At 52.2% G+C, this 27,797-nt stretch overlaps 1 protein-coding gene across 2 annotated transcripts; it reads right to left on the bottom strand.

The window, feature by feature from the left end:
- Window positions 1–893: 893 nt before the first annotated feature.
- Window positions 894–27,447, bottom strand: PKM (pyruvate kinase M1/2). Of its 2 annotated transcripts, XM_045795277.2 has the most exons (11): window positions 27,313–27,447; window positions 16,609–16,790; window positions 15,966–16,057; window positions 11,197–11,328; window positions 10,585–10,771; window positions 9,734–10,004; window positions 7,864–8,014; window positions 7,483–7,635; window positions 4,826–4,992; window positions 2,277–2,458; window positions 894–1,628 (listed from the first exon to the last, which is right to left on the bottom strand). In XM_045795277.2, the coding sequence occupies exons 2-11, from the start codon at window positions 16,760–16,762 to the stop codon at window positions 1,522–1,524; spliced, it is 1,596 nt and encodes a 531-aa protein (XP_045651233.1). In that variant the 5' UTR covers window positions 16,763–16,790; window positions 27,313–27,447; the 3' UTR covers window positions 894–1,521. The 2 variants fall into 2 exon arrangements, with proteins under 2 accessions (XP_045651233.1, XP_045651234.1); XM_045795278.2 differs by lacking the exons at window positions 4,826–4,992; window positions 27,313–27,447 and adding an exon at window positions 4,260–4,426.
- Window positions 27,448–27,797: the final 350 nt, after the last annotated feature.

The raw sequence follows: 27,797 nt of genomic DNA, 5'->3' as shown, positions 1-27,797 counted from the left end.
GGCCCTCTGCAGCAACCCGTTCCCGTCCCCTAAACCCTCCCGACTCTGGGCTCCAGGGTAGGTTTCAACTTCTCCCACCAGAGAAGTGACGTGAGTTAGGGAACACAGGAGACTTTAAACAGGATAGTCGGGCAGTCGGACAGCCCGGGAGCCAGCGCACTTCTCCGAGTTGGGTCCTGTGGAGGGACTGACGATGGCCAGAAACCAAGTGGGGAAGCAAGACAGTAAAGCTGAGCGGTGGGATGGTACAATGACCTGGGCCTTGAGAACGGAGCCAAAGCCCTATTCCCCGAGCTCACCTGACCTTCAGGACCATTCCCTCCTCCTGCCAGGTAGGGCTTGGTCCTTGGGAGGGGTGCGGAGAGGGAAGGTGCAAGCCAGATTCCCTTCCATTCCTAAACCTCTCCCAACCCCTTGGCCCTGTTTTGTCATGGGGGGAGGACATTGGCAGACAGGTGGGGCACAAATGGAGCCGAGAGAGAAATATTCTGGAAACTGGGAGAGCAACTTGCTGTTCTCCTACAGTGCCCTTACGTTTGGGGCCTCTGCTGCAGAAGACCTAACCCACCAGAGCAGGGGGTAGGGGCCCTTGTTGCTGGCCTCTCCGCTTTGGTCCAAATAAGTCAGTAAGATGTCCCAGCTGCAGCTTTTAGAGACCCAGCTACCACCTCCTCAGGGTGCTGAAGAGATAACCTATCTCCTCAAGACGGTCAGCTCCAGCTTTCCCAGCACCTGTGCACCCCGCAGAGGACAGGATGGCAGGTGGCCTGGCTCACCACCCAGGAGCGACCACCAGGAGGCGCAAGGTTCTTGCCATTTTCACCCTACTCAGAGGGTAGGGTTCACCCCTCCCACCCCCCATCAGAAAAGCCATCAGAAAAGAGAGGAAACGAGTGCTTCAGCTGTTGTTTATTGACATACAGGTAGGCTCTATGGCAACAGGCCTGGAGGCGGCTGCAGTAGTGGGGAAAATGGAGGGTGGAGGGTGGAGTGTTTGCCTGCAGCGACAGCTGAGTGTAGGAACAAAAGTGCACAACGCACAACAAGGTGAAGGTGGGGGGAGACTGAGGGGGTGGAGAAGCAAGTAAGGGCCTGAGCCAGTCTCCTTGAACCGGAACCACTGCCCTATGCTGCTACTCTTGCTGGCGGTCTCTTGACCCCAGGCCAGGGTTGGGAGTTCTCTGGGTATCCGTTGTCTATAGGAACCGAGTGGAATACGCAAAGGAGGGAAGCAGGAGCTGTTGCCCTCTGGGTTAAGCTCTGGGGCTTCCAGTCCTGCACGCTTCCTTCGTCCCTTGCTTGGCTGAGGTTACACGATGAGCAACCCAGCTCTGGGTCAATTCACCCGAACAGGGTCCTAAAAAACAGTCACGTTTTACAGAGGCATTAATCTTCCCTGGCATCCCAGCCCACCAGTGCCACGTGACAGCCCCCAAGTGAGTACTACAAGCATTGCTGGCCTAATGGATGGGTTGGGGGAAGGGGATGGGACAGGGGCTGGAGGAGGGGCTCTGGGGCCCATCACGGCACAGGCACGACACGCATGGTATTGGTGAAGCCGGAGCCAGGGCGCCACCCAGTCAGCACAATGACCACATCGCCCTTCTTGAAGAAGCCTCGGGCCTTGCCTGAAGGAAGAGAAGAAAGGTTGGTGAATTTTTATTTTATTATTTATTTTATTTTATACCAAGCCAGGCAGGTATGCACCTAGCTGACTGCCCGGCAGCCGGGGCAGCAAGCAGGTATTACTTCCTTACACCACGAGGTGGCGCACGCCTCCCAGCCCAGGCAAAGCCCTGATACTTCCTTATCGATCCAGTGGCAGAGTTGCCAGGGACCTTTGGACATCATTTTACACTCTAGAGGGTGGAGTGCTTCCTCTCATCCACTGACATCCTACTTTTATCAGGGACAAAGGCCATAAGTACATAATCTGTGTGTAGGACACCCCACAGTGTAGAAGCTGCGGCTTTTTTTTTTTTTTTTTTTAAACCCTCAGTAATGAGCAGATGCCCAAAAACGGACATCCCTGACTATCCAGGAACCTTTGCTTTGGGCCCCAGACTGGAAGACAAGAGAGGAGAGGAAGTGGGAAGCTTAGGCCAGACCTTCAGGGAATGGGAAGGAGGATTCAGAGACCATTCCCAGGGAAGACAGCTAGGACTCCTGCACAGCCTAAGGTCAGCCTGTTTAGTTTTTTAGAGGATCCTAGGGAGACCAGTGCTCAAGCACCGCCCCCCCCCCCCAGGTTCTAGCCCTTGCTCCCAGCCACGCACCAACATTCATGGCCAAGTTCACCCGGAGGTCCACGTCCTCAGCCCAGGCCTCCTGCACTGGGTCCTTACACACCACAGGGAAGATGCCGCGGTACAGATGGGCCTGGCGAGCAGTCTGGTGATTCCGGGTCACAGCAATGATGGGGGCGCGGGGGCGGTATCTAGCCACCTGGTGAGCAGACCTGAGACGGGATGATGGATGGGCAGAAGAGACCATTAAACAGTGTTCCAGAGCCTCCCAGGAAGCCCCGCAGGGCCTTCCGCACCAGCTCACCCTCTAAGCCAACTCACTCCGCCAGCACGAGACTCTGGCCACTTTAGCATGTGCTCCCAATGCCGGGGCAGCCCCTCGTCCTCTACCTTCCAAGGAACAGAATATGACTCTTCTTCCTATGCCATGCTACCCACTTGCCTTCCTCCCCTCCCCACAGCCCAGGGCCCCACGATCATACCGGCCCAGCATGATCAGTCTCACCCATTCACCCGACATGGCCCGTAGTTGGCAGAAGCCCCTCCTCTGAACTTTTCCATCCTGGCACAGATACAGCCCTGCCCAACCTCACCAGCACCCATTGCTCTTGCTGCCAGCAACAGCTACAAGCCAAGCAGCATGTGAACAGCACCTGACTCTTGACATCTGCAAAGAACAGGAGTGGAGCCCACCAGCCCCCCTGGGAATCTACAGTGCAAGCCTTCTCTCCTGCTGTGCCCTCTCCCCAGCCCACATGGCCCCCACATCCCTGAAGCAGTCCCAGCAACTGGCTCTAGAGCCAAACCTGAGTATCAAAGCAAGGCTTAGAAATCTGGGTGTTAGCCAGGAGGCAAGACCAGGAGATGGGAAGGTCAGTGTGGGAGGCTCTGCCTGTGAAGGCTCCTCTGGAGGGTAGGGGGCCCCTTGGAGCCCCAGTGCCAGATGCTTCCTTAGACACAGACACTGTACCCTTGTGGATGTAGATGTTGTCTCCGGAGTTGGGGAGGGGCTTGCTTGCAGGAGGCCCGGGGCCTCGGAAGGCAGGCTCTAAGGACACTCGACAGGTGTCAGGGAAACTTAAGCCACGGCACAGCAGCGATGCCCTGCTAAGGGCCTGGCCCCCATACAAGGCTCTCGGAGAGAAGCAAATGCTGCAGTCGGGACTTGTGAGAGTGAAACCCCAGAAGACTAGAGCTAAAAATAGCCGAAGAGCAAAGGCTGGACCTTTCCACAAAGGTCAACCCTGATGGCTGGAGCTGTTTATCCGAGCCCTCTGCTGAGGGAATCGGCACAGATCTCACACCCTGGTCCTACAGGCAACCCCACCCGCCGATCCTCCGTGCAGGGCGACTGCCGGCCTGACCCCCTCTACCCTTCCCTTCCAGGAATCCCTCCCTCATGGCCCTGGGGGCAGGGATGAGGAGCACACTCCCAGATGGGGCAGGGACAGAGGCTAACTCCGTGGCCGGACTAGGAAGAGATCCCAAGTCCAAGTCCAAGTCCAAGCACAGGCCTCAGCTTGGCTGCACGGCACCAGAGTGCCAGTGAGACAACACGGTGACCTTTCGTGGTCCTGAAACCACTTGCCTTTGGGGCTCAAAGACAGACAGGGACAGGTGTGCCAACCAAACAGCAGGTCGGTGAACAGCACTAATTTTCCAGACAGAACTTTTAAAGAGCACATAGTAGCTGGAATAAACAAAACTGGCCACCTTTCACTTTTTTAAAAGACTAGCTTGTAAATAACCAAATAAGCACTTGTTGTCAGTCTATCTGTAGTTCTGTAATTAAGTCTCTAGTTTATCTTGAGGATGTCAACTCGCTTCGGAAGCAAATGCTCCGGCAGCACCGGTGAGTGCTGCCTGGATGGAGTCCTTCAGGCCCAGGTGGCAGGCAGAGGGGTCTTACCTGGGCTCAGTGCCAGCTGAGCCCTGTTCACTGCACTGCTCTCAGGACGCCCAAGGAAGGTGCCCCGGAGCAGGGCGTCCCCTGGAGCCGCTGCCACCTCCTACCTGCCAGACTTGGTGAGGACGATTATGGCCCCACTGCAGCACTTGAAGGAGGCCTCCACGGCGCCCACGGCGGCGGCTTCTGTGGGGTCGCTGGTAATGGGCGCCAGGCGGCGGAGTTCCTCAAATAATTGCAAGTGGTAGATGGCGGCCTCTGCCTCACGGGCAATCTAGGGGAGCGACATCCGTCCAGAGGGACAAGAGGGGGACAGAGCTTCGTCAGAGCTGCGTCGCACGGGAGAGGGAGGGGAAGGGTCGCACAGACAGCTGGCGAGGAACGTGTCCCTGGATGTGAGGCCAAGAGGAGGCCAAGCACCGGAGGTGCTAAGCTGAGCAGCATCAAGACTCACAGGAAGGAGTCCTTCGCCAGCGGCCTGTGACATCCACTGCCTACCGAGCCGAGGGCCCTTTGGTCCTGCCCTGCCCTGACCTCCCTGGCTGCCTTCCTGCAGATGAGAAGAGGATTGGAGCCCAGGCCCCAGCTGCAGGGCTGGGCCCTAGCTGTCTTCCAGATCCGCTGGCACGAGAGGCTGGTTATCCTACGGAGTTACCTGCCCTTGGGGCCCTACCTGCCAGACTCCGTCAGAACTATCAAAGCTGCTGCTAAACACTTATAAGAAGCCTCCACGCTGCCCATGGCCATGGCTTCCATGAGGTCTGTGGAGTGGCTTGAGCCTCGCACAAGTTCTTCAAACAGCTTGCGATGGAACATGGCTGCCTCAGCCTCACGAGCTATCTGTAAGGTTTAGAGGGGGGAGGAGAGGCGAGGAAGAGGGAAGGAGGAGGGGAAAAACGAGAGAGACAACACACGGAAAGACAGAACGGGGAATTAATCAGAGGAAGGTAACCTTAGGTTAATTGGCTACATCTGTCCTTCATGCAGATGCGGAGGCAGCGTGATGAAAGCCCAAGGCTCAGGGATGGGTGGACAGTTCCAGCATCGACTGCTGCTGCTTTCCCTCCCACAGACGGAAAATGGGATCTTCCATTCTGGAAGGATTTTTTGATCGGGGGTAGGGGTACGGGGAGACAACATGGCGGCAAGCTCTAGCCCCTCGGTGCAGAAACATGCCCAGGTGGGGCCCACGCCACTCCCTGGCAGGACCTGACCACGCTGCCTCATGACACAGCTCACAGGGAAGAACAGGCCCTCCCTCCTCACGTGGCTGTCTGGTTACTGCAGGGCTTGGAATGGAACACTTGCTTGGCTTCGCACGGGGCTGCTACGAGCCTTCCCGATGGGCTGCCGTGCGAATGCGCTGAGCCGCGCCGGAAAGCTGGGGTCAGACGAAGCCAAAGCCACGCAGCTTAACCGTGGTCCAAGCACAAAGGTGGGGAAAATGGCAGATTTGTGAGGGGCACACGGAACAGCCATGTGAAGGGACAGGTGCCTGTGGGAGCACACAGGTGAGTTTAACAGGACATTTGATTAAAACGTAAGGGTTATCACAGTCATGAGAAAGCCATTCAGTTATTCACAGACCACCTGCTCAGATAACATCACGGCTTAGAAAGAAAACGTAAGCTTCAGGAGACTGAAATGCAATCACCAGCATCTTAGAGAATGAGGGGTGCGGGGAGAATCAGGAAGAACATCTCATTAACTTGACAACAGAAGCAGGAACGTGGCAGGATTTACTAGGTTAAAGGTTTTCTTTCTCTAAGAAGGGAGGGCATGCAGTCCAAAAGAGAGGAGACATGAACAGGAAACAGAACCATACCTGGGACTGCCCAGCCCTTAGTTGGGGGTGGTTAATTGCCTCACTTAGACATAAGAGAAAGCAGTGACGGGTTAAGAGAAGCTCTCGGCCAGTGTTAACTGGGGGTGTGGAAAGGAGAGGCCTGCACCGCCTAGCCCAGGGCCCATCACTTATCTTCTGAGCAGGGCCATCCGAGCCCTGTGGTTCTCTCTAAGCTGTCTGTCTGTGCAGAGGAAAGGCTGGGGTATGGACAGACAACAGGAGTTCAGAGGCCAGAGTGGGATTCTCAGCCTGAGCCCAGTACAGGCCCCTGATGGAGACCTGGCCTGAGCTCCCGCTAGACAAAGCACTTTGTTACAGGGGAACACCGGTTCTGGAGCCAGCAGACCTGGGTTCAAACTGAGGCTTTACCATCACGTAATCCTCCTCTGTAAGTTGGGGTGACATCTATCACGCAGAGGAGACGAAGACTACATCAATCCAAACAGCCTAGTCACTGGACACACGGAGTAGGAGGAGGAAAGGAAGAGATCTTTGTGTGTGGGGGGGTGTTCACATTTGGGGGAGAGCAAGGGAGGGGGCGTCACACAAAGGGCATGGGGATCCTTTGCTTGAAGGTCAAAGAAAAACCACTTCAGGATCCGAGGCGAGTTTGCTGAGCTCACGCACGTTATAAGCACTGACACTGGACTGCTGTAAGAAAGGGAATCTGCAGCACTCTGTCTCCCAGGAGCCCTGGAACCGAACCCTGGGTTCACTCTTCACTGAGTCTAGAGCAGGACCAGACAGGGCCGAGGAACTGAGAAGGAGCCAGGCAGTGGGACGTGACCAAGCTGAAGAGCCTTGAAGAGCTAGCTGCCTGGGGGAGAGAGAAGGGCCGCCTCCAGGACCCTTGCGGATGCTCTCATGCCAGGCCCAGCAGGCTGTCTCTTTCCACCTGTCTCGACTTGTGGACTGGCTGCCAGTCACTACACCCCACCTTTCAGCCTGAGGCGAGCACAGCAGCTCCGCAAAGCAGGCCCCGCTGCTGGTGCCATGCAAGGCCAGCTCAGTCATCTCAGCGCACGCAGCAGCCTCCGGTGCAGGCCAGGGGAGGCACCTGATGTGGGACAGGTGGGGACCAAACGGAAGCCAAACAGGTTGGCTGGAAGGAGCCCACGGCCCTTCCCGGAACAGGGCAGAGGATCTCGGGTCCTCTGGGCTGTCTGGAGGAAGACGTACAAGTGTCTCAGGACTTGAGCCCAGGGACAGCTTCCCAGCCTTGAAGCCAGAAGTGAACTGTGTTATGGCAGATGAAGGAGGATGCCTCCAGAACAGGAGGAAACAGGAGAGGGAGTGTGGGCAGGGAAGGCAGAAGAGAAAAGAACCAAGACACCCCTCTCCCCCAGCACACACCTCCTCACTCCTGTTGTGACTCAGGATCACAGAAGGTTGTGGGCGCAGAAGCCTGAAAGGTGTCGCTCCGCACTGGAGCTGGCCTCCACCCCGGCCCGAGCCCGCGGGCACCGCGAGGCCCGAGAACTCACCAGGTGCTGCATGCGAACGGCCTCCAGAGGGTAATCCCCTTTGGCTGTCTCTCCAGACAGCATGATGCAGTCGGCTCCATCCAGGACCGCATTGGCCACATCGCTGCCCTCAGCCCGGGTGGGACGGGGCTTCTTGATCATGCTCTCCAGCATCTGGGAGGGGACAGAGCATAGCGAAATGTGGCCGGGGTGGTCTTCAGAGAGGAAGGACTACACACTGACTGCCTGGACGGTGTGTCTGTGCACAGAGCACGGCTTTGTGTGTGTGCGTGAGGGGAAGGGAGGGTGCTCGCGTGTTTGAGAGGCGGGAGGCAGGATCCTGGGAAGAGACCAGCCCCCCCACCCCCGGCAAGCGTGTCAATGTGGGGGAGAGGCACATGCCTGCGTCGCACAGATGACAGGCTTCCCGGCTCGGTTGCACCGCCCGATCATCATCTTCTGAGCCAGGAAGACCTTCTCTGCAGGAATCTCAATGCCTAGATCACCACGAGCCACCATGATGCCATCGCTGGCTTCCAGGATCTCATCGAACCTGCCAGAGCGGGTAGGCAGAGAGAGGGGCTCTATGGAACAAGGCCGCAAGTGCAGTGATGCAGAGGAAATTCTGCTGCATTCTCTGACCTAGCAGCCCTTCACCAGGACGGCCGACCATGACCTCCTCCTGGGTGTGCAGAGGTGATGGGGTCAGCTACCTTCGTCTCCCAAGGCGGGCTCATGGTTCTGCTTGCTGACCTTCTTTATTCTTTAGCTCTAGGATGGGGACTTCACTGAAGGGGCCGGGGAGAGGACAAGGTTTCTTCGGAAGCCCCGTGGGTTTGTTTCCTTTCCATCTGCATCTGATGAGGCCCCTCTTAAGGCATCTCTCTACCATCTGCACTCCAGCCAGCACTTCCGAGGCAGAAAGAGAACACAAGGCCAGCTGCTGACTGCTCCTGACACAGAGGTCCATGGCCTTCCAGCCAAGGACACTTGAGGTGGAGGTCCCCTCCCACCTGCTGAAGGCAAGAGGATGTGTGGCTTTGCCTGGCCTGAGGCCAAGGTCAGCAAGCACCCATGGTTTATCAGAGGGCAGAAGGAGGACTCCATACTGCCTGGTACAAAGGACATCTACAGAGCTAAGAATGGCAAGGTCAAACACTGGGTAGGGCCACTCCTCCCGCCCTCCCCAAGTACACGCCTAATCCATACAAGTAGGTCTAGGATTTTATCCGTGCTGACAGGTTCCTAGTAGGGAGCCCAAGAGGAACAGATGGCGCCAAGCTGGCCGTACTCATTGGCTCTACCTGGGGATACTGGGGACGTGCTAGAGTGGAGCTGGGCCCATGCACACTGGAGGAGGCACGTGCTTTCCTCCAGGCAGCTGACCACATGCCAGAGCTAGCCCAGTCATCAGGCCAGCTGCTTTCTACGTGAAGACAAGGACACCAGGAACTTCCACCTATCTCCCAGGTGAGGGGCCAAAACAGAGCCCCTTCCTAGAGCCTGCCACCTTCCTTCCACTGGGAAAAATGGTGGTGGAGGTGGGGGATGGGGGCAAATGTCCCTTTATCCTCCTTTAATCAGGAAGGACAGCATGATGGCCCCTGATCCTGTGAGCAATGACCCAGTCCACTCCAACACTGGTCCCTGGGCCTATGGAACAATGTCAGTCACCACTGGGGAGATCACCAGCATGCCGATCACCTGGGAAGATACATACTTTTTTTTTTTTTTTAAATACCAATGCCTTGGGGCCTCTGGCTGGCTCAGTCAGAAGAACATGAGACTCTTGGTCTCAGGGTCATGGGTTTGAGCCCCACATTGGGTGTAGAGATTACTTAAACTTTATTTTTATTTATTTATTTTTTTAAAGGTTTTATTTATTTATGTGACAGAGAGACAGCCAGCGAGAGAGGGAACACAAGCAGGGGAGTAGGAGAGGAAGAAGCAGGCTCCCAGAGGAGGAGCCCGATGTGGGACTCGATCCCAGAACGCCGGGATCACGCCCTGAGCCGAAGGCAGACGCTTAACGACTGCGCTACCCAGGCGCCCCTACTTAAACTTTAAAACAAAAAAACCTAAGTAAATGAATAAATAAATAAAAATACCAATGCCTTCCACTCCCCTTCTTTAGATATTTGGACTCAATGGGTCTGGCCTCAGTTAGGGAGTCTGCATTCGGATGGGCAGGTCGCCGGGTTTGGGATCTGGGTATTCACGGGATACGGTCTGCTTTTTGGAAAGCAAGGCCAGGGACAGAGAGGGCACCCACCTCCGAACTCCCTCGTGATTCTCAATTTTGCTGATTATCTTGATGTTCTTCCCTTTCTCTCCTAGGACCTTCCGGACTTCATGGACGTCCGATGCCTTGCGGATGAAAGATGCGAACACCATGTCTACATCCTGCTCCACCCCGAATTTCAGATCCTGGATGTCCTTTTCCGACACAGCAGGCAAGTCCACAGCAGCCCCAGGGAGGTTCACACCCTTCTTGCTCCCCAAGGAGCCACCGTTCTCCACCTCCGTCACCAGGAAGTCAGCACCTGTGCGGAATTGGGGGTGCGGGGGAGCAATGAGGGCACGATGTCCAACAGGAAGCAGGCTTCCCTGTAGAGTGAACTGGAACGCGGCACATTGTGGGCACTGGAGCCGTATGTCGGGAATTCAGATCCGAGCTCACTACTGTATCATCTTGGGCAAGTCGACTAACCCGTCTGTGCCTGTTTCCCCACCCGTCAAATTGGGATAATACCTGCTCAAGAGGTTGTTTTAAGATTTAAACAAGTTACCACGTAAAATGCTTAGCACAGCGCCTGACAGTTAAATATCAGCTATCATCCCCAGGTATTCCTGCACCGGTCACACTGAGGGGTGGAGGAAGGAAAGGAGAAAGGCAGAAACAGTGAGGACGGATTACAAAAAACAGAAATCTTCCCACGTGCTCCCTGAGTGTGCGATTAAGCTGGACTGAAGTCTGCTTGAAAGGGGAAGGAAGCATAAAAGCAATTCGTGAGAATACACAGCCTTCGTCTCGCTGGCAGCCCAACAAACTTCCCATCGTCCTCGGGTCAAGGGAAATTTAGAGATGGTTCTAGAGACTGAGACGCCACCTCCTGTACCTACCTTTCTGCTTCACCTGCAGAGAAATAAGCCCATCGTCCACGTAGATCTTGCTGCCCACATCCACCACCTTGCAGATGTTCTTGTAGTCCAGCCACAGGGTGTTCTCGTCGCATTTTTCCATGTAGGCGTTGTCCAGAGTGATCTTGAGCGTGGCCCCTTTCTTCAGCTCGACCTCCGCGGTGCCGCTCTACGGACCAGAGCATAAGCGGGAGTCCAAAGAGCAGCTCTCCCCCCAGGGAAAAATGCTCTCCTCTCCGGCAGAAGTAACAATAAAGCTTCTGGCTTTGGGAATCAAGGATCGTGTTCTTGAACTTACCTCCGGAAGTCACCCAAGGAAAACCTACCATGTTTTAGTCACGCTATGTAAATGGTAAGGGGAAAAGCAACGAAGAGAGACTGGGACTAGGTTTTTAGAGTAAAGAGCTCCTCTCTGTATCGTGTCTTAGCAAAGTACACCAAAGCAACCTCTCTTTACAATGATGAACACAACGCTCGCGTCTAGATCTGAACTCTGAGGAACGTGGCCTCTGAGGGGCATGGACTGCGGAGGGTGGCTCTCTGGAGCCCGCTCCCTCCTGCGCCTTCCCTCTCGCGGCTCCCCGTGATACTCACGCCCTTGATGAGCCCCGTGCGGATCTCGGGTCCTTTGGTGTCCAGGGCCACGGCAACCGGCCGGTAGAGAATGGGGTCGGAAGCAAAGCTTTCCGTGGCTGTGCGCACGTTCTTGATGGTCTCTGCGTGGTACTGGGGGGAAAGGAAGATGACAGGGGTGCTCCCACACAAGGGTCCAGCGCCGGGGCTGAGGCGAGCCCTCAGGAAGGCCTGTGATGTTCTACTCCACCTTCTGCGTGTGGCGTCAGGGCCAGCCACCCCTCCCTGCTCACTTCCACCTGCTCGGCTTCCGCCCACCTCCTCCACAGCACTCGCTCACTCCAGGGCCAATCTGAGAAACTTTCGAATACTGCCAGCAAAACCCACTACAGGGATGGCATGAACACGTCTCAACATAGAAGAAGCTTGTCTCCCTTATGTTCCCTGGGACCCATCACACGCCCTCGGCAAATCAGCAGACAACTGGAGTAAAAGACCTTGCCCTTGGGTGTGGGTCATACTGGTCTGACAACAGGTGTCAGATTCTGATAGATTTGGCAATTCTGAGCTTTTCCTCTATTGATCCCGACGACAATTCAAACTCTGGAGTTATTTACTTAAGCTTACAATGGCCCAAACTAAACAAGCCTTTGCTAAGGTTCCGCAGACCTGGTTTTCACAATCACGTTCTGGAATGGCCCGGGGAAACGTGAAAATGTGCCTCTCTCCGAACCAACTGCCCTGACTTCCATCTCTCTCCTAAGCCCTCGCTCTTTTCCCAGTTGCCACTATCGTCTGACTAAAAAAGGGACTCAAAGCCAAGATGTCAAGAGTTCTTAGTGTAACCAACAGGCCATTGGTGATCAGAGGCACCCTGGTCAGCACTCTGCAGGCCTTGTCCTTCAGCCTGTCCAGGAGAATGGCAGCCGCAAGGCAGCTGGAGGGGAGCTGGAACCAGAGGCTGATCTCCAAGGACGGTGCTGCCTGAAGCCTGGATCTGAGAATCTTCAGCTTCTAATTACAGTCTCTAATAAGGACCGCTGGCTTGTTTTCTGGGGGCAGAGGTCCATACTCTGAGTTATGAACATTTCTTTCTATTGCTGGCTCGCAACAAAAACAGTATAGAATAGAATACAGAGATAATTTTTTTTTTTTAAGGAATGGGTGTTTCATGTTGTCAAATGGCTTTTCCTCAGAGCCGATGTGAGGGGTACAAGAATCCACCAAGTCCTTAGAACAGAGGTAAGCACCTAGTATCACCCTCATCTCCTACTGGCCACTCTTATTTCATCCCAGTGTGGACTTTGTGTTCCTAGAATAAAATTTACGTGGTCATGGCGCAGGAAATTTTTTAGTGGACAGCCGGATGTGGACTGTTGAATTTTACCTTTTCTGTCTTCTTTCTAAGTGAGACTGGGCCTACGCGCTAACCTGGCTGGCTGGGGTACTGTCCTTGTCTCATCTCACTATCACGGTGTGTTGGCTTCAAGGTACATACTGGGAAGACTTCTGTACTTCTCTAGGCTCTGGAACAGCATGACAAAGGCCGTAACTGCTCCTTCAAGGGGAGACAGAAGTAAGGCATCCAAGTCCTCTAGGCCTGGTGGTCTGAACGGAGCTAGAGCCTATAGTTACCTTTTCAATTTCTTCAGGCTGTTAATCGATTTATACTTTCTACTTCTTGGACATTACATTTTCTTGGAAGATAGTCAACTTCATCTCAACTTCTAGAAATTAAAGAAGTCTTTTTATGATTTTCAAATTCTCTGCTAATGTATAGGAAAAATTCCCTTGCCGTGGTCTTTTTTTTTTGTGCATCCTCATTCTTGACCAGGCTTTCCGGAAGTTTCGGTTTTACAGGGGTTTTTTGGTTTGTCAATTTTCTATTTCATTAAGTTATGCTTTTAAATCAATGCTTTTCTTTCATCCCTTTTAGATGTTTGGTTCTTAGTATGTGAGGACTTATTTCATTTACTTTCATTAAGTCTTTTGCTTTCTAATAAGTACATTTAAGTCTCTAAGTTTTCTTTTCTTCTTTTTCTCTTTTTGGGGCGGGGAGAGGGACAGACAGAGAGAGAGACAGAGAATCTAAGCAGGCTCCACACTCATCACAACCCTGAGATCATGACCTGAGCCAAAATCAAGAGTCAGATGCTTAACCGACTGACCACCCGGGTACCCATGTCCCTCTAAGTTTTCTTGATTACTGTTAAATGTCAAATCTCCATTAAAAAAATATGTCTGAGAATATGGTCTCTATAATTTCCATTTTATGGAACTTGAGGGTTTTTCATGACCTATTTTATAATTATAAGCATTTTAAATAAACATGGGTTTTTGTTCTTGGAGGACATAAATCATCTATTGTATACATACCAATGAGATTATTAGCTCTTACATTATTCAAATCCTCTATACATTTCTGGGAGGGGTACTGCAGTTTCCCACTATGGCTGTGCTTTTGTTGGATGCTACCAAGTGGTAAAGAATTCCATCAATCAATACTGTCCTTGTGGAAGGTTCTAAATTCAGGTTGTTTCAAAGTAATGTATCTCTGGGACCACACGTTCAGGAAGAACACCTCTTGTGCATGTGAACTGCCAAATGGGGCTAGGGACACCGGGGTGGGCAAAGCTGGCAGAAAAGATCAGATGCAGAGAGTAGATGTCCCTCTGTCAGAGTCAGGGAGAGAAAACTATTCCAATGCTCTGTTTGGAAGAATATTTAAAAATTGTTAAAAGCTGGGAAAACAGGTTGCAGCCACTAGTCACAGGTGCCTATGAAGAGCCCTGACACGCAAACTGTTATAAACATGATATAGTATTAGAACAATTTGAGATGAGTTTCCAAACCCCTGACACCAAAGACAACCTTATCCTGGTCAAAAACCTCAAACCCATGAGAGGCCCTTGGGGGTGTGATTGTTGTTGTTTTTTAAATCCCAATTCTAATCTGGGAATAAGAATTAAAGCAGAGATTATCTTCAAATGCCTCTTGTAGTTTAAAAACACCCAAACCCCTGGGCCAGCCCCGCTCTGGCAGGTGCAGCAGACGCCCCACGGCCTCGCCATTTTGGAGCTGTGGCGGTGTTAATTTACTGGATTGGATGGAAGAGGCCATCAAGCCTCGTTAAAGGTCAACTTCTTAAAATCTATTTCTGCTTCTTCTGCTGCACACAGGAGACTCTGGCACGGTCCAGCAACAGGGATCAGTGGTGAACCAATCCCCACTGGTATCTTCAGCTCTCTCTTTGGGCTAACACTTGCAAGAATTCCCGGTGACTCCCACCAAGGACCCTGACTTTGGAAAATTATGGAATGTCATCACAGGCTGTCTTAAGCTGCTGGCTGAGCACAGTTCCTCTGAGCCTGGTCAGGCCCCCATGACATTTGGAGGCCGGCCGCCTGCCAGGCCATAGGCTGTTTATGAAACACAGATTAGGGAACCCACGATGGAGAGTCTCACATTTCCAGAACGAGAAATTCACTTCTTGGACTGTACTTCCTGAGGCTTTATTTTTAGTCTAAACTTAACACCAGTTTCCAAATGCCAGAGGGCAACCCCTCACCACCTGTCCTTACAGGGTAGCATTTTCCTTATTCCGAACAGGAAGTATGAGGAGTCAAGAGAGGGGCAAGTCTGGGGGCACCTGGGTGGCACAGCGGTTAAGCGTCTGCCTTCGGCTCAGGGCATGATCCCGGTGTTCTGGGATCGAGCCCCACATCAGGCTCTTCTGCTATGAGCCTGCTTCTTCCTCTCCCACTCCCCCTGCTTGTGTTCCCTCTCTCGTTGGCTGTCTCTATCTCTGTCGAATAAATAAATAAAATCTTAAAAAAAAAAAAAAAAAGAGAGGGGCAAGTCTGGCTCATCCATTTCTTCTGTATCAATGCCCGTATGAAATCCCACAGCTTACGATGGGGCCAGATGGGTTTTAAAAGGAACCGTCCCTCAGGGAACCTCCACTCCTCCCTCAAAATGAGTTTGGGGACAGGAGCAGGGATGGAGCATGTACCAGGCATTGCCACCTGGTCCCCGGGTAAGGCTTCTGTCCACAGGGCAAGTCAGGTCCTGCACAGCCTCAGCACAAACACACCCTGGCTGGGCTGCTGGGGACACATGCCGACTTTAACGGACCAGAACCCCTGGGAAGAGATAGGCCAGGCACACAATGTTGACGAAGCGGGTATTACATGCTGGCGTGTGTCGGTGCGTTAGAGTCAGCACCCAACTTGCAATGGTATCAACTCCTCTCCTGGACCTGCGCAGTTATCTTGTATCTAGAATAGGCCAGAAATCAATCTGACCTTTGGTTCATCTCTGCAATAGGAGCTGTGACAGAGACCCACGGGTAGGAGGTGTCAAGCACTGTGGCCATGATACCTAATGGCTTACAGGGTTTTCCAGTAGACCCTTCCACACTTTCTAAAATTTATTTATTCTCCCACCCATCTCTACACCCAACTTGGGCCCAAACTCCCAACCCTGAGATCGAGAGTTGCATGCTCCACTGCCAGAGCCAGCCAGGTGTCCCAAGCCTTCCACACTTTTGTCAGTGCAGGTGTGTGGGAAAACCATGGCCAATAATCAAATAGGTCATCTCTGCGTAAGGAGCCTCGACCAGCTGGGATGGGGGAAGGGCAGCAGGGACAGGCCAGTGAAGATGATCTCTGCATTGGCTATAAACCCCAGATTCTTTCTTGCCTGATCCACTGTGGCTAAATGAACAGTTATCTGCCACCCGATTTCCTGCACGCTGCCCCAGTGGCCAAACCTGCCCAGCCGAGGCTCACCTCGTGGGTTCCATGAGAGAAGTTCAGACGAGCCACATTCATTCCAGACTTAATCATCTCCTTCAGCATCTCTACCGATCGGGAAGCTGGGCCTAGTGAAAAAAAAAAGTTTTAAAGCCAAAGTGCTAATTATTCAAAGGAGGAATAACACTTTCAAGTTTGAAGAACCCTTGATATTCTTTTTCACTAAATTTTCCTCCTACAAATCGTTCACGGTTCTTTAAAAAGCGTACAGATGGCTGTTAATGTGTTTGCCCACTTTCTTGATTTAAGGGGACACTTTTCCTACTCCCTTCAAATGCTACAGGCTGCCATCGAACGAGGAAAGCCTAAGTAAGACTTGGCCAACCCTCTGCTCTCCCCAAAGCCTCGCTGGTTTTCCAGCCACAGAATCTCAGAGCACGTCAAAAAGATCTTCCCTAGATTTCTGAGAGGCTCCTAAAAGATATGCTAAGGAAGACACGGTCTAAAATCTGCCGTTAGCAGCAAACACAAAGCATGCAAATTCCTTATCGCAACTTCCGAGGACCCGAGTCCCCACAAGAACCCGTGTGGCAGCTCACTCAGCACCCAGGTCTGCGACGTTTATGGTCTCTTCAAGGAAAGAAAAGATCACGGTCCTATGGGAGGCACGACCACTCACCGATGGTACAGATGATGCCAGTGTTCCGGGCCGTGATGGGCGGCGAGTCAATGTCCAGACGGCACATGTGTTCCAAGAACGTGTCGGCCATGGCCGCGTGCAGCTGCTGGGTCTGGATGAAGGCAGTGCCGACATCGCTGTGGGGCTTCGACATGGCTGCTGACGTCCTGGATCCAGGGGAGCTGGAGAGAGAGTGATCAGTCTGAGAAGCCCAGGTGGTGAATATACCGCTCGGCACGGGAGGCCGTTTCCTGCTTACACATTAACTCAATGAGCACACTTTGTGCACAAGCCACAGGGAGCCCTGCCACACTCTGCCCGTGCGGGCACTCCTCAAGTCGGGCAGAGGGTTCACGTGACCGTGAGCAAGCAGACAGGACCTCAGAGAACAATTTAAAACCTTGTACCCAATGCGTGTACTTCCCAAGTATCCACCGGAAGCCGACCTCCCTTCCAATGGGCTACTATCTACCTTGACAGTCTTCCTGTTAATCCTCCAAGGAACAGTTCACAGACGCTGAAGGAGCGGCCTCCAAAGGAAGTTGTAACCAAGCTCCCAGTGATACACAGTGATACAAAGAACTGACTCCTGGTTTAGTACCTTGGCAAATATACATCTTTGTACGACAAGCTATCTCAAAGCTATAAATGGCTGCTACGGGGCGGGGCATCCACGCTGGTTTTTAACAATCCCCACCCAAACTCCAAGTGATCTTCCTGGTTGTAAAGACAACTACAAACTACAACGACTTTTGGTCAGCAGGACTTTAGGGCGGGCAAAGCAATTTGCATAAAATGAGAGAGAACCCCAATGACACTGGTCTGGTTCTAAAAACATTACAGCTACTTTCCCAGGATGGTTACAACACAAGGAAATCAAGATGGCTTGCCAAGTCCTTTTCCCAACTGATTTTCTATTTTCTGATACACCATCCGAATTCCCTTTCTGACAAGTACACCGCAAAGACTATCCGTTTCAGGTAATTAACCAGGCCAGGTCACAATCCTGACAACTGGTCCCGACCTTTGCTTTTTTCTTCACTACGGACTGACAACCAAACTCACTCAGCCGGTTCGTTAGCTGATTACAAACAAAGACCTAAGAAGCCTCCAGGCAATGTCTGAACAACCATCAGGTAAGGATGGGAGTGTGAAACCGCACACTCCTCAGCACAAAGCCACGCTTCCCTCAAGTTCTCGACCAAAGGCTACTCCTAAAACCCTCGAGCCCAAAGGCTTCAGCCCAGGCTCCCGAACAAGCCCCTCTTCAGCCCTGTCCCAGCTCCTCCTCAATCTCAGGGCCCTAAATCAACGTACCCCACATATATCACTCTTACTTTCTCCTCCTCTGTCCTGACTTTGTGCCCTTTCCGGGTAGCTCGGGTGGAGCAAGCATCTCAACCCGTCTCTGCTACCCTCAAGAATTCTCACTGAAAGCCCAAGAAGCCCTGTGACCCGTTGTGGGCAAACCTTCGGTCAGCTACTGAGGCTAAAACTTTAAAAATGGGGACATAAGATACAGGCTAACTATTCCACATGGCAAGTGCACTGTGCGTTTCCTAACTCCCTAATTCACCAGGCACCAAAATGACAACGTTTGGAGGTCTTCTCTTCCATGACCTATTTGGTTTTTCGTATCTGTTAGCACACAGACTTGGAAGTATTCCAGTGTTTGTTGAATTCCCTTTCCGTGTATCTTAATGCCTCTTGGTCAAAATTAAAGTTATACCTCCCTTCTCCCCTTCCCCAAATCTGAAGAACTTATGAATTCCTGGAGGGACTGCCTCGGCGGCCAGGGTCCCTTTAGCAGCACTCACGGGCAGTCAGGGCTCGCGTGCCTTCGAAGCACATGGCGGGGCTTGGGTAAGTCTGGTTGTTAAGGGAACATGACTGAAGAGATGGCACCGGGGGCACGCCCCGCCAATTGGAACACAAAGGCCTTCCTGTGGCCTCCAACTGGAGTCATCGCCCAGTCTGAGGACTGTTATCATAAAGAAAATAAGATCTGAATGAGTGGGTTGGAGTAACTAACCCCTAACTAACCCCTAACCCCTTATGATAAAATCATAAGCTGCCAAAAAATAAAAACACAAAACCAAAAAACAAAACAAAACAAAAAAATCATCAGTTGCCTCTTCTCTAGACCTAGACATGAGGGTTTCCTTGCAAAGACCTGGCTGGGGCCACAGGTTATTGGGTCATACCTTGTGTTCTCAGGGCTTGGGCTTCCGGTGACATAATGCTCTTTTTTTGGCTCAGGGTGGCTCCTTGGCCCCACTTGCAAAGACCGCTCGGAGCTGAGTAAGGTTTGCTCTGCAGAGCTGTACAAGGATCAAGGTAGAAGCTGAGTGTAACTGAAGTTCTTTGGGGTAATGGAAAAATTACCTTAATAACCAGGTAACCAGGTGGCAGCTGCTCCTAGAGATTCGGCTAAGTTACAGAGAAAAACACAGATACCTCCCAAGAAAATACCAAGAAACTGGTCACGGAAAATTTGCAGCTAAGTTCTTATTGGCTGCTCTACAACGCTTCTCGCCTCCCACGTACCCAGACTGTCTTCCCTCTAAGTTCTCTCTAAGTCTGTGGTTTACTAACATTTGACTATACTATTCATGAACCTGGCTGCTCCCAGTTTTTGAGAGAGAAGGGATACTAAATTAAACATAAATAAAGACTGGAAGTGTATCTATGCAAAAAAGTAACAGCACGTCATCTGGGTGGTAGGATTACAGGGAAGTTTGTTCTTGCCTTTACTAATAAATTTACTGATACAAAATACTTTTGTATTAGAAAAATCACAAATGTACCTCTTCCGAAAATGATTTATGTGCAAGTTTCCTGGTAAAAGTGTTGGAATTAAAATAAAGGTGAAGCCTCCAGTTTCATTAATCAACCACCGCTCTGCGCGCTTAAGAAGCACTTTGCTTAAACGGGGCAGAGGCGAGAGAACCCATCTGAGGCCCTAGACCACACATGCGTTGCCAGACCGTTCCACTGCCTTAAGAAGGCCAACCTTCATCCATTCTGAACCTCAAAGAAAAAAACAGAAGTTAATATCGTCCACAAGACAAGTCTATGCCAAACACCTGTTAGTTACACACCCAAATCCAGCCAAGTTCTTTTCCTGTTTGGTCCGTCCTCAAGCTTCACAGCAAAATCTTTATGACAAGGGTGCCCTAGTACGGAAGGGCGCCTCCAAGGCCAGGAGATGCCATTAGCACATATAATTACACTGCACTCAAACAATAACCCTATTTTACCATCTCAAATGAAATCTGAGATTTTACAAGCTCTGATGTTTTGCTTACCCAGCCTATGAACTGCAAAAATGAACAAATGAAAATTTATTTGGCATGAGTGGATTTCCACACCAGCAATCAAAAAAATGAAATAAAAATAAAAAAGCTTCCTTGTCCAGACTCCTACGAGATCTCAACAGGCCCTTAAAGACCTCTACCAAACTAGAGAACCCAGGTCTCATCCCCAGGTCACCAAGTGGTCTCCTGACTCGGGCTGTGCCCGGGAGCCTCCCTTGCTGAAGGTCAGCGCTCTTGCTGCCTGTCTCCCAGGTCTTCCAGAAGCCTCTTCCTCCTGAGCACCAGCTGCGCCCGTCCTGCCAACCACCTAACTCCAGTTCTTCCTAAAACACCCTGGGACTCTCCCCTGGCCCCAGGGCAGCAGCCCAAGCCATGGTTTCTCAGGGCGGGTCCCTTGTGCTGGCCGTTGGACGGAGGCCTGCCAGGACATGCAGCCCAGCCGGTGCTAGTCTGACTACTGCATCCCCCTCCACGGGAGGCACAGACATGCAGAGCCAACCTCCAGCCAGCAGTGGAAGCCCGGTGTATCCACCGATGGTGGCCAATGCTGGGCCCGTGTACGGGAACCTTATTCTTGAGCCTGAGCCCCTGCAGTAGAATCTTCCTCAGAGCCATTTCTCCTCTGTGAGAAACGAGACACCATGAGAGGCCTTAGGGCAGGCCGAGGGAATGGGGTAGGCACAGTCACAGCTCAGCTCCACGTGTCCCTGTTCCCACCTTTCCGTTCTCAAGGAGCTCCTGGGTCTCTAGAATGATAGCTTCCTCTGTGCCAAACACAATTCTTTGGCCACGCTCCAGAAAGCACAGGGGGAGGGATCATATAAAAAAATCCAACATGCCACTTCTTAGAGCCAGTACTGTTGGCAAGTTGTGCCGGGAAAGATTCACGCTTCACTCCACCAATTCTTTCACAAAGGCCCAAATCATTCTGCCCTAGTAAACCAGCCTGGCCCGTGAGCCTGTACGGGCATAAGCCAGTTTTTTTTTTTTTTTAAAGATTTTATTTATTTATTTGACAGAGATAGAGACAGCCAGCGAGAGAGGGAACACAGTCAGGGGGAGTGGGAGAGGAAGAAGCAGGCTCATAGCAGAGGAGCCTGATGTGGGGCTCGAACCCAGAACACCGGGACCACGCCCTGAGCCGAAGGCAGACGCTTAACCGCTGTGCCACCCAGGCGCCCCATAAGCCAGTTTTTAACCGGCCAGGGCTCCCTGCACCAAGTCTGCCCTGATGCCGACCTCACCACACACAGCAACCCAATCATAATGGCACCCAGCGCCCACAACTGTGTTCCCGGCTCTGTCGTCAATGTGCTACCCACACCTCCAAGTCTGCAAGCCAGCATGAGGAAGGCCTTTCGATTCCCTGATCTTCAGAACAGACCAGGTGTTCGGGCCACCCTGTTCTCTAGAGCGTTCCGGGATGATGGAGCGACAGAATTCCCAAGACGGGCCCTAATCTAGGACGAGGAGATCGAAATGGGTGCTGGGCCACCCACGGAGCCCAGTAAGGTCTGCACTGAACGGCTGTTTGTCCTGATTTATAGTTAGAGTAAGGATATCGTGCATTTGCATATGGAACAGGGCACAGAGGAGAAGCAATTCTGCGCTAAGTCCCTTCTCCCCTCAGCAGCCTCGTTAACAGACAGTGAAGTCTCGCTTACCTGGTTACATAAACCAAAATGAGCCCACTCCCTTGCGTTCATTTATTAAACCTAAGGGACTTCAACTTTATAAGCAGGAACCTCAGGTCCTATTTTAGAGTGTGACTAGGGCACAAAAGCAGATACAAAATGGGCCCACCCAGGACCACTCAGCTCCAGGGTAGGAGGTCCCAAGTCAGTCGGAGAACCTTCAGATGTCCTTGCCTGACCACAGATGCTCAGAGCAGAGAACTGGTTTCAGCCTGGAGGAGGAAGTTCGGAGGAAGCTTTTGTCGTCCTGTGTTATGCGGCCTCCTTACCAGGCTTAACATAATGAAGCAGTGTTTCAGGGCATGATATTCATACTCTGGAAGCCCCAAGGGACTGGGGACTCTGTAGTTTAGGGCCCGTCAAAGTCGGGTACAACCAGGATCGGTGACGGCCTCCACAAAGTGAGGCATTCTAGCCCAGCATTTATAGGACGAGCTGCCCTGCATCAGAGCTGGAGGGAGAAGAAGGGGGGATGGAAGGAGGAAGGGCCGTGCCAGCTCTCCAAGAACACTGACCTAGTTCATCTGACTGGTCTTCCTACAGTGACCTTCATAGGTCTGCTTCTATTTTGTTCTACTTTGAACTAAAGAAGAAGAAGAAAAAAAAAAAAAAAGGAATATGAACATCTGTATTTCTACTACCCAGAACTGACCACTAACATTTAGCCAGAATTCCTTTAGACTTAAAAAAAAAAAAAAAAATTTACAATTTTGTAGTTTTTTTGCCCTCCATCCCCAGGCCCCTCCAACCCTTCCACAGCCCGTCCCTAACTTTGACACCCAACCACTGTCAGGAATTTTGTATCCTTCTTATCCGTGTAAGTGCACCTATATCTACACTGACCCCTACAATATTGTTTTTCTAAAATGCCCTAATAAACATCTTGCTTTTTTCAGCACATTTAAGATGTATTCAGTGGGTATGTAGACCTAGTTAACACGTATGAACTGCTACACTGATTCACTGCACGACTAGGTCAGTCATTTGTTTGTTCCCTAACTGGTTGGCCATCCTCCCCTCATTAAACCAATCTTTCCCCTATGAATCAATGCAGTAACAACTCTCCTAGTACACGGCTCCTTGTGCAAGTGTGAGCTTCTACATATATCCAGAAATGGAGTTCCTGAGTCACCAGGGTATGTTGATTTTCTATTTTACTAAATATCACCAAATTGCTCTCTAAAGTGGTTATATCCATTTACAACCAACCAGGAACGTGAGTTCTGGCCCTCTCACACCCTGCCAACTTTCAATATTGTCAGAGCTTTAAAATGTTCACCCTCCTGACAGATGGTATTTATTCATCTGCTTTCTAATGTAATAACAAGAGGGATACTGGATATCAAAAGTCTCTACTTCCCTACCTCTAACTAGATCAAAACTCCCAGGGCTCCACCAAAATGCCCATGGTTTTGTCTCCTATACCATGACTGACCGACTCACTGAATGGGTAATTCTTTTGCACTCATCGCTGGAAACAGGGAAGACACCAGTTGTCTAAAGCTCAATAAATACAAGCTGTAGGTTGATTTCAAAGGCTTGGAAGGCATGCCCTCCTTTCCAGAGAATTTTTCAGACTGTATCAGCTAAGCTCGCACTATCATAGCTGGTCTTGATATCTCCCCCACCAGGGCCCCTGCCTAACTTTCCAAACATAGCTTGCTGGCGTCAGGAAAGAGAGGCTTAGAGCTCCCCAGAAGCTTTGCCTATGGACAGAAGTGGGGGAGGTAAGTCTCAGAGGCCGGGAGAGGTACTGCAGCCAGGCTCGCCCTCCTACGTGCAGACCAGCACAAACCACTGCAGGGGCGGGGCGCCACACCACTTGGTGGCCCTGCCATCCTCCAGAGCTGAGCAGTCACAGCGGGAGGCCAAAAGGCCCACCAGATGTTGCACACCCCATCCACTCCACACCCCAGCTCACCTTCCCCGAAACAGCTTCTTTAACAAAGCCCCAAACAATCAGACCGTTCATTTATCTAGTCAGCCTGGCTCTTCGTGAAAAATCCAAGTTCTCAGAAAATGTGCTAGCATTAGCAACAATCTTCCTTAGCTCTATTGCTACCTATTCCAGAATAGGGATTTAAAATGATGACTCACGGTCCTAGAGGACTTTTTAAATATTTTTCTCTAATCTCTGTGGGGCTCAAACTCAAGACCCCGATCAAGAGTTGCATGCCGGCCAGGCACCCCTCCTCTAAGACCTCTTACCAAGTAAATCAATTCTGTATCTCTGAACATCCTCGACAAGGTTGCAAGAGAACTCTGCTCACACGGGCAACTCATCCTTGTGGTGTGCCAACTAACTGAAATTTGACTGTGGATGTTTGGAATGATTCAGAAATAAAATGTCAAATGAGTCATTTTCCCCTACCTTCAGCTCACTCTTAGCTCTTGGTGAAAATAACACACCCTGACATGCCTGCATACAAGCTGAGGCAAAGTAAATTAGAACCAGGGTAGTGTGAGTTGATAATGCAAGAGCTGTGTTTTTTGTACTTTCTAGCTCATAAGCCATTTCCTCATTTCTTCCATTGCCTCACCATTAAGAAACACACAGCTTTAAGAAATAAAATGGCTTTTCCTGTGGAGCCCCCCCCCCATTCATGTCACAACATTCAAGGCACAGAAGCAATGCGGCTTCTGTGCCAACAAGGTGCTAGCTCTGTTTGGAGCCCCAGCTACCAAATTTGCCAAGTCACTGGCAAATTAGTAGAGACCCAATAATGCTTTTTGTTAAAATATGAATTCAACACTAAAATTATTTACTCCTAACGCAGTGCTTAAGATGAGAGTGGCTATACTAAGACAGGACGAGACTAATGTCCATTTATTTTGACTCAAGTCCAGTAACTCAGAAATGAGTTCAAAGACATTCTTTCAGTCATCCTTTCAGTCATCGTTATTCATGACCACGACAGCCCCCCTCCCACAAAGGGCTGCCATGTCCCCCCGCATAAGCCTCAGGAATGTGGGTGCACAGACTACATTACCTAGGCACGGGGTTCTGCCACACTGTGCCTAAGCTCTTAGGGCAGTAGAGAGAGCTGGGGCACCTGGACTACCATTTTTCACTTAACTGAAACCATTTTTAATTTGGGGAAAATGCACGCTTCGCTATTTGACTCACTGAATGGAGAGAAGGGACTTTTTATAAAAACTGTGAAGACCACAATGCAGTTTCCCACTCACCCGATAAAGAGAATTCCCTCAAAAGCAGAGAAGTTCAAAGGTTGAGTCATCTTCCCCCCAGAGGCCTCCCCATCCCCCCACAGACCTGGTGATGGGTTACATACCCTTCCCCTCAGGACAGCCCCACTGAATTTCCCAACAGCATCTTCAGGCAACAAGCGAGTAAATTATTTGCTAATAATGCCACAGAGAGGGAGTCCTGACTAGGATACCCTCTGTAGCCCAGGGGGTAGCCACACCCCCTGTCCTGACAACAGGAGGCTACTGTCCCTGCCTCCAATCCTAACCTGGCACTTACCATCTGGCTTAGCAAATCCTAGAACTCCACCTGGAGCAGGTGGGGATAGCAGGGGCAGACTTCAGTTTGGGGGTTGCAAGTTTGTTTCTACTCTTACAGACCAACAACCAACTGCCGGAATTCTGCCCCTCCTTGCCTTCCTTTGTCTCCAGGTCCCAACCCCATCCCCTCCTCGGAGACCAAAGAGCCCCTGTAGCAAGTGGAGAGCTGCAAGATAACATTATGAGTTACTTTGTAAACACTGTACCAGGATCCCTTAGGGGACTGGTTTCCAGGAGATGTGTGGTATTTAGAAACCCTGACTAAAGAGTTAATCCCAAGATTAACTCTGAGTATGTGAGTATGTGTTTGGGGATGGCAAGGAGAAGTGAGCCCTCGCTCCATTACAGTTTAAGTAATTGTGCTCAGTGACCAAAGAATACACCTGGAGCCATTTCTTCTGGACATCTCACTAAAGATTAGGCAGTGCGCAGAATATTCACCACATATACACGTAGGTATGTGTACAGGAACCAATCTTTTCAACAATCCAGAGGAAAATGTTACTCCCAGTTCACACGTGGGAAACGGAGGTCCTGGGGCTGAATTCCCTCCATCATTCCTGTATGTTAATGAGTCAAACCGGATTCTAAAAGCCTGTTAAATTCCCAATGCTTCAGTCCATCATTCCTGGATCTTAACTATCAGACTCACGTGTACAGAAGAGAATCAATGTCCTGGGTTTGAAGAACACGGATAAAAAGCCAAGGAACGCCTTTCCATGACTGGACTTCTAAACAACCTTCACATTGGAAGGTACCTTTCTGCTTCAAACCCAGTGTGTGATGCCACCTTGTGTGGCCTTTCTCAACCACCACCACCCCCACATCGCTCACCCAACAGGAAGCGGTCCCTTCCTCGCAGCACTTACCACTGGTAACTTTTATGCTAGTTCCCTAATCACACTGTGAGCGCTGCAGGCTGTGACCTTTCTAGCCATCCCCCCTCCCCAAAACAGCTTAACACACAGAGATTTTATTGAGTGGACGCGGTATGTGGTGCCCAGCTCTGGACGTATTTCTACCCTGCCTATAACCTGATCCCACCCACCCGAGACCTCCGTGTTCTGCGATCCGGGAGCCTACGTTCAGCAAGGTCTTGAAGCAGAGTCCAGGCTGCGCTGGTCCTCCGGAGGGGCGGGGCGGGTCGCGGGCCGCTACGTGCAGCCCCGCGGCGGGAGGGAGCCCCGCGACCCCCTTGGGGCCAGCTCAGCGAATCCGGGGCGGGCTCAAGCGGGAATGCGCCACAGGGGCAACCACCCTTTCCTCCCCAAGCAGCGGGAAGGCCGAGGGTTACGTAATCTTCCAACTGCGCCCCGGGCCGCGGCGGCATCCCCCGGCCGCACGGGAGCAGGCCCTGCCCATCCTCAGGCCACTGCGGTTCAGACGGTGAGCCCGGAACGCGGGCCCGGGGCTCCAGGACCCACACGCTGCAGAAACCCGGGAGGCGGGGGGGGGGGGGTGCACGCGGACGTGACCAGGACGGAGGGGAGGGGCGAGGACCCGGGCAGAACGAATCAGAGAGCGGAGGAGAGGGATGCGGAGGAGCGGACGTGACTAGAATGGAGGGGGAGGGGCGTAACCAGAGCATGAATGGGGGAAGGGGTAGGCACGAGGGGGGACAAGGACGCGGGAAGAGCACACGACGCTGAATGGAGGCGGCACGGGGGAGGGGAGCTGGGGAACGGGTTTCGAGGAGAATATACAAAGAAACATCAGAATGAGGGAGACACGGCCAGGTTGAAGACGGGGAGGGGGAATGGTATAGTATTAAGGGGCCACGGGAGGAGGCGAACAGAGGAGCGGGGGGTGGAGGGAGGAAGGGAGAGGAAGGAACCCGATGAGGAGGGAATACTGGAAGAAAGGCGATGATGGAATGGAAGCAGATCGAGGAGACGAGGATGGGACCACAGTGGGTGTAAGCACTGCGGTAGGAGAGGGCCGGCTTTGGAAGAACAGGAGCTGGGGATCTGGGGGCCCTGAAGAGCAGGCCCTAAGGCGCGAGCTGCCTGTCTCCTCTCTCCCGACCCCAACCGGGTGCAAGATGCCCGAGATCCTGCGCCGGCCCGGGTGTGGGTGCCCTGAAGGCGCAGGCGGCCGGGACTCCGCACTGGCTGAGCGCACTGAGCCCAGGTGGGGACGGATGGCCCGGCTTCTGCCCCGCTCACCTCCGGCGCGGTCCCGCACGAGCTGCACTGCTACTGCAGAAGGGTCCGGACCCTCGCGACGCGTCGCTGTTGTGCGAGTCTGCAGCTTGAGCCCCAAGGTTATCCCGGATGCGGCCGCCGCAATCCCTCCGCCGCCCCGCCCCACACCCAATCCTGGCTCCCGGCTCGCCGGGCCCCGCCCCTCCGCGTTTTCGCTGAGCTCAGTCACCTTAAGGAGGAAGTGCCGCGCAGCGGAACGCGCCGTCAGGTTGCCCTTTAGGGGAGGACTATATTCCGTGGCGGAAGGACACGTTACATCAAAATCGCAGCTTTGACTCTGTGAGCCGACCAATGGGGAAGTGGCGAGACGGCAAGGCCCGCCCCGGGAGCTCCAGAGACCTCCCTCCCAGACCCCCGGGCGCCGGGCCCACCACCTGTTGCTGCCAGCTTGGGAGTGCTGGACGAGGGTTCTTGTCTTGACCCTCGGCCCAGGCTGCCCCAGCTGT

The sequence above is a fragment of the Ursus americanus genome, chromosome 28, assembly GCF_024610735.1.
Source record: "Ursus americanus isolate L20-20 chromosome 28, mUrsAme1.1.p, whole genome shotgun sequence".
Lineage (NCBI taxonomy): Eukaryota > Metazoa > Chordata > Mammalia > Carnivora > Ursidae > Ursus > Ursus americanus.
Note: the sequence above shows the minus strand (reverse complement) of the source record. Positions and strands in the feature narration are given on the sequence as shown.

Excerpts from the sequence above, each read along its gene's own strand:
- PKM (XM_045795277.2), bottom strand. The coding sequence starts at position 16,762 with ATGTCGAAGCCCCACAGCGATGTCGGCACTGCCTTCATCCAGACCCAG. Across the intron at positions 11,329-15,965 it reads TCTCTCATGGAACCCACGAG|TACCACGCAGAGACCATCAA; the intron begins GTGAGCCTCGGC and ends CTTTCCCCCCAG. Across the intron at positions 10,005-10,584 it reads TCTGCAGGTGAAGCAGAAAG|GTGCTGACTTCCTGGTGACG; the intron begins GTAGGTACAGGA and ends AATTCCGCACAG.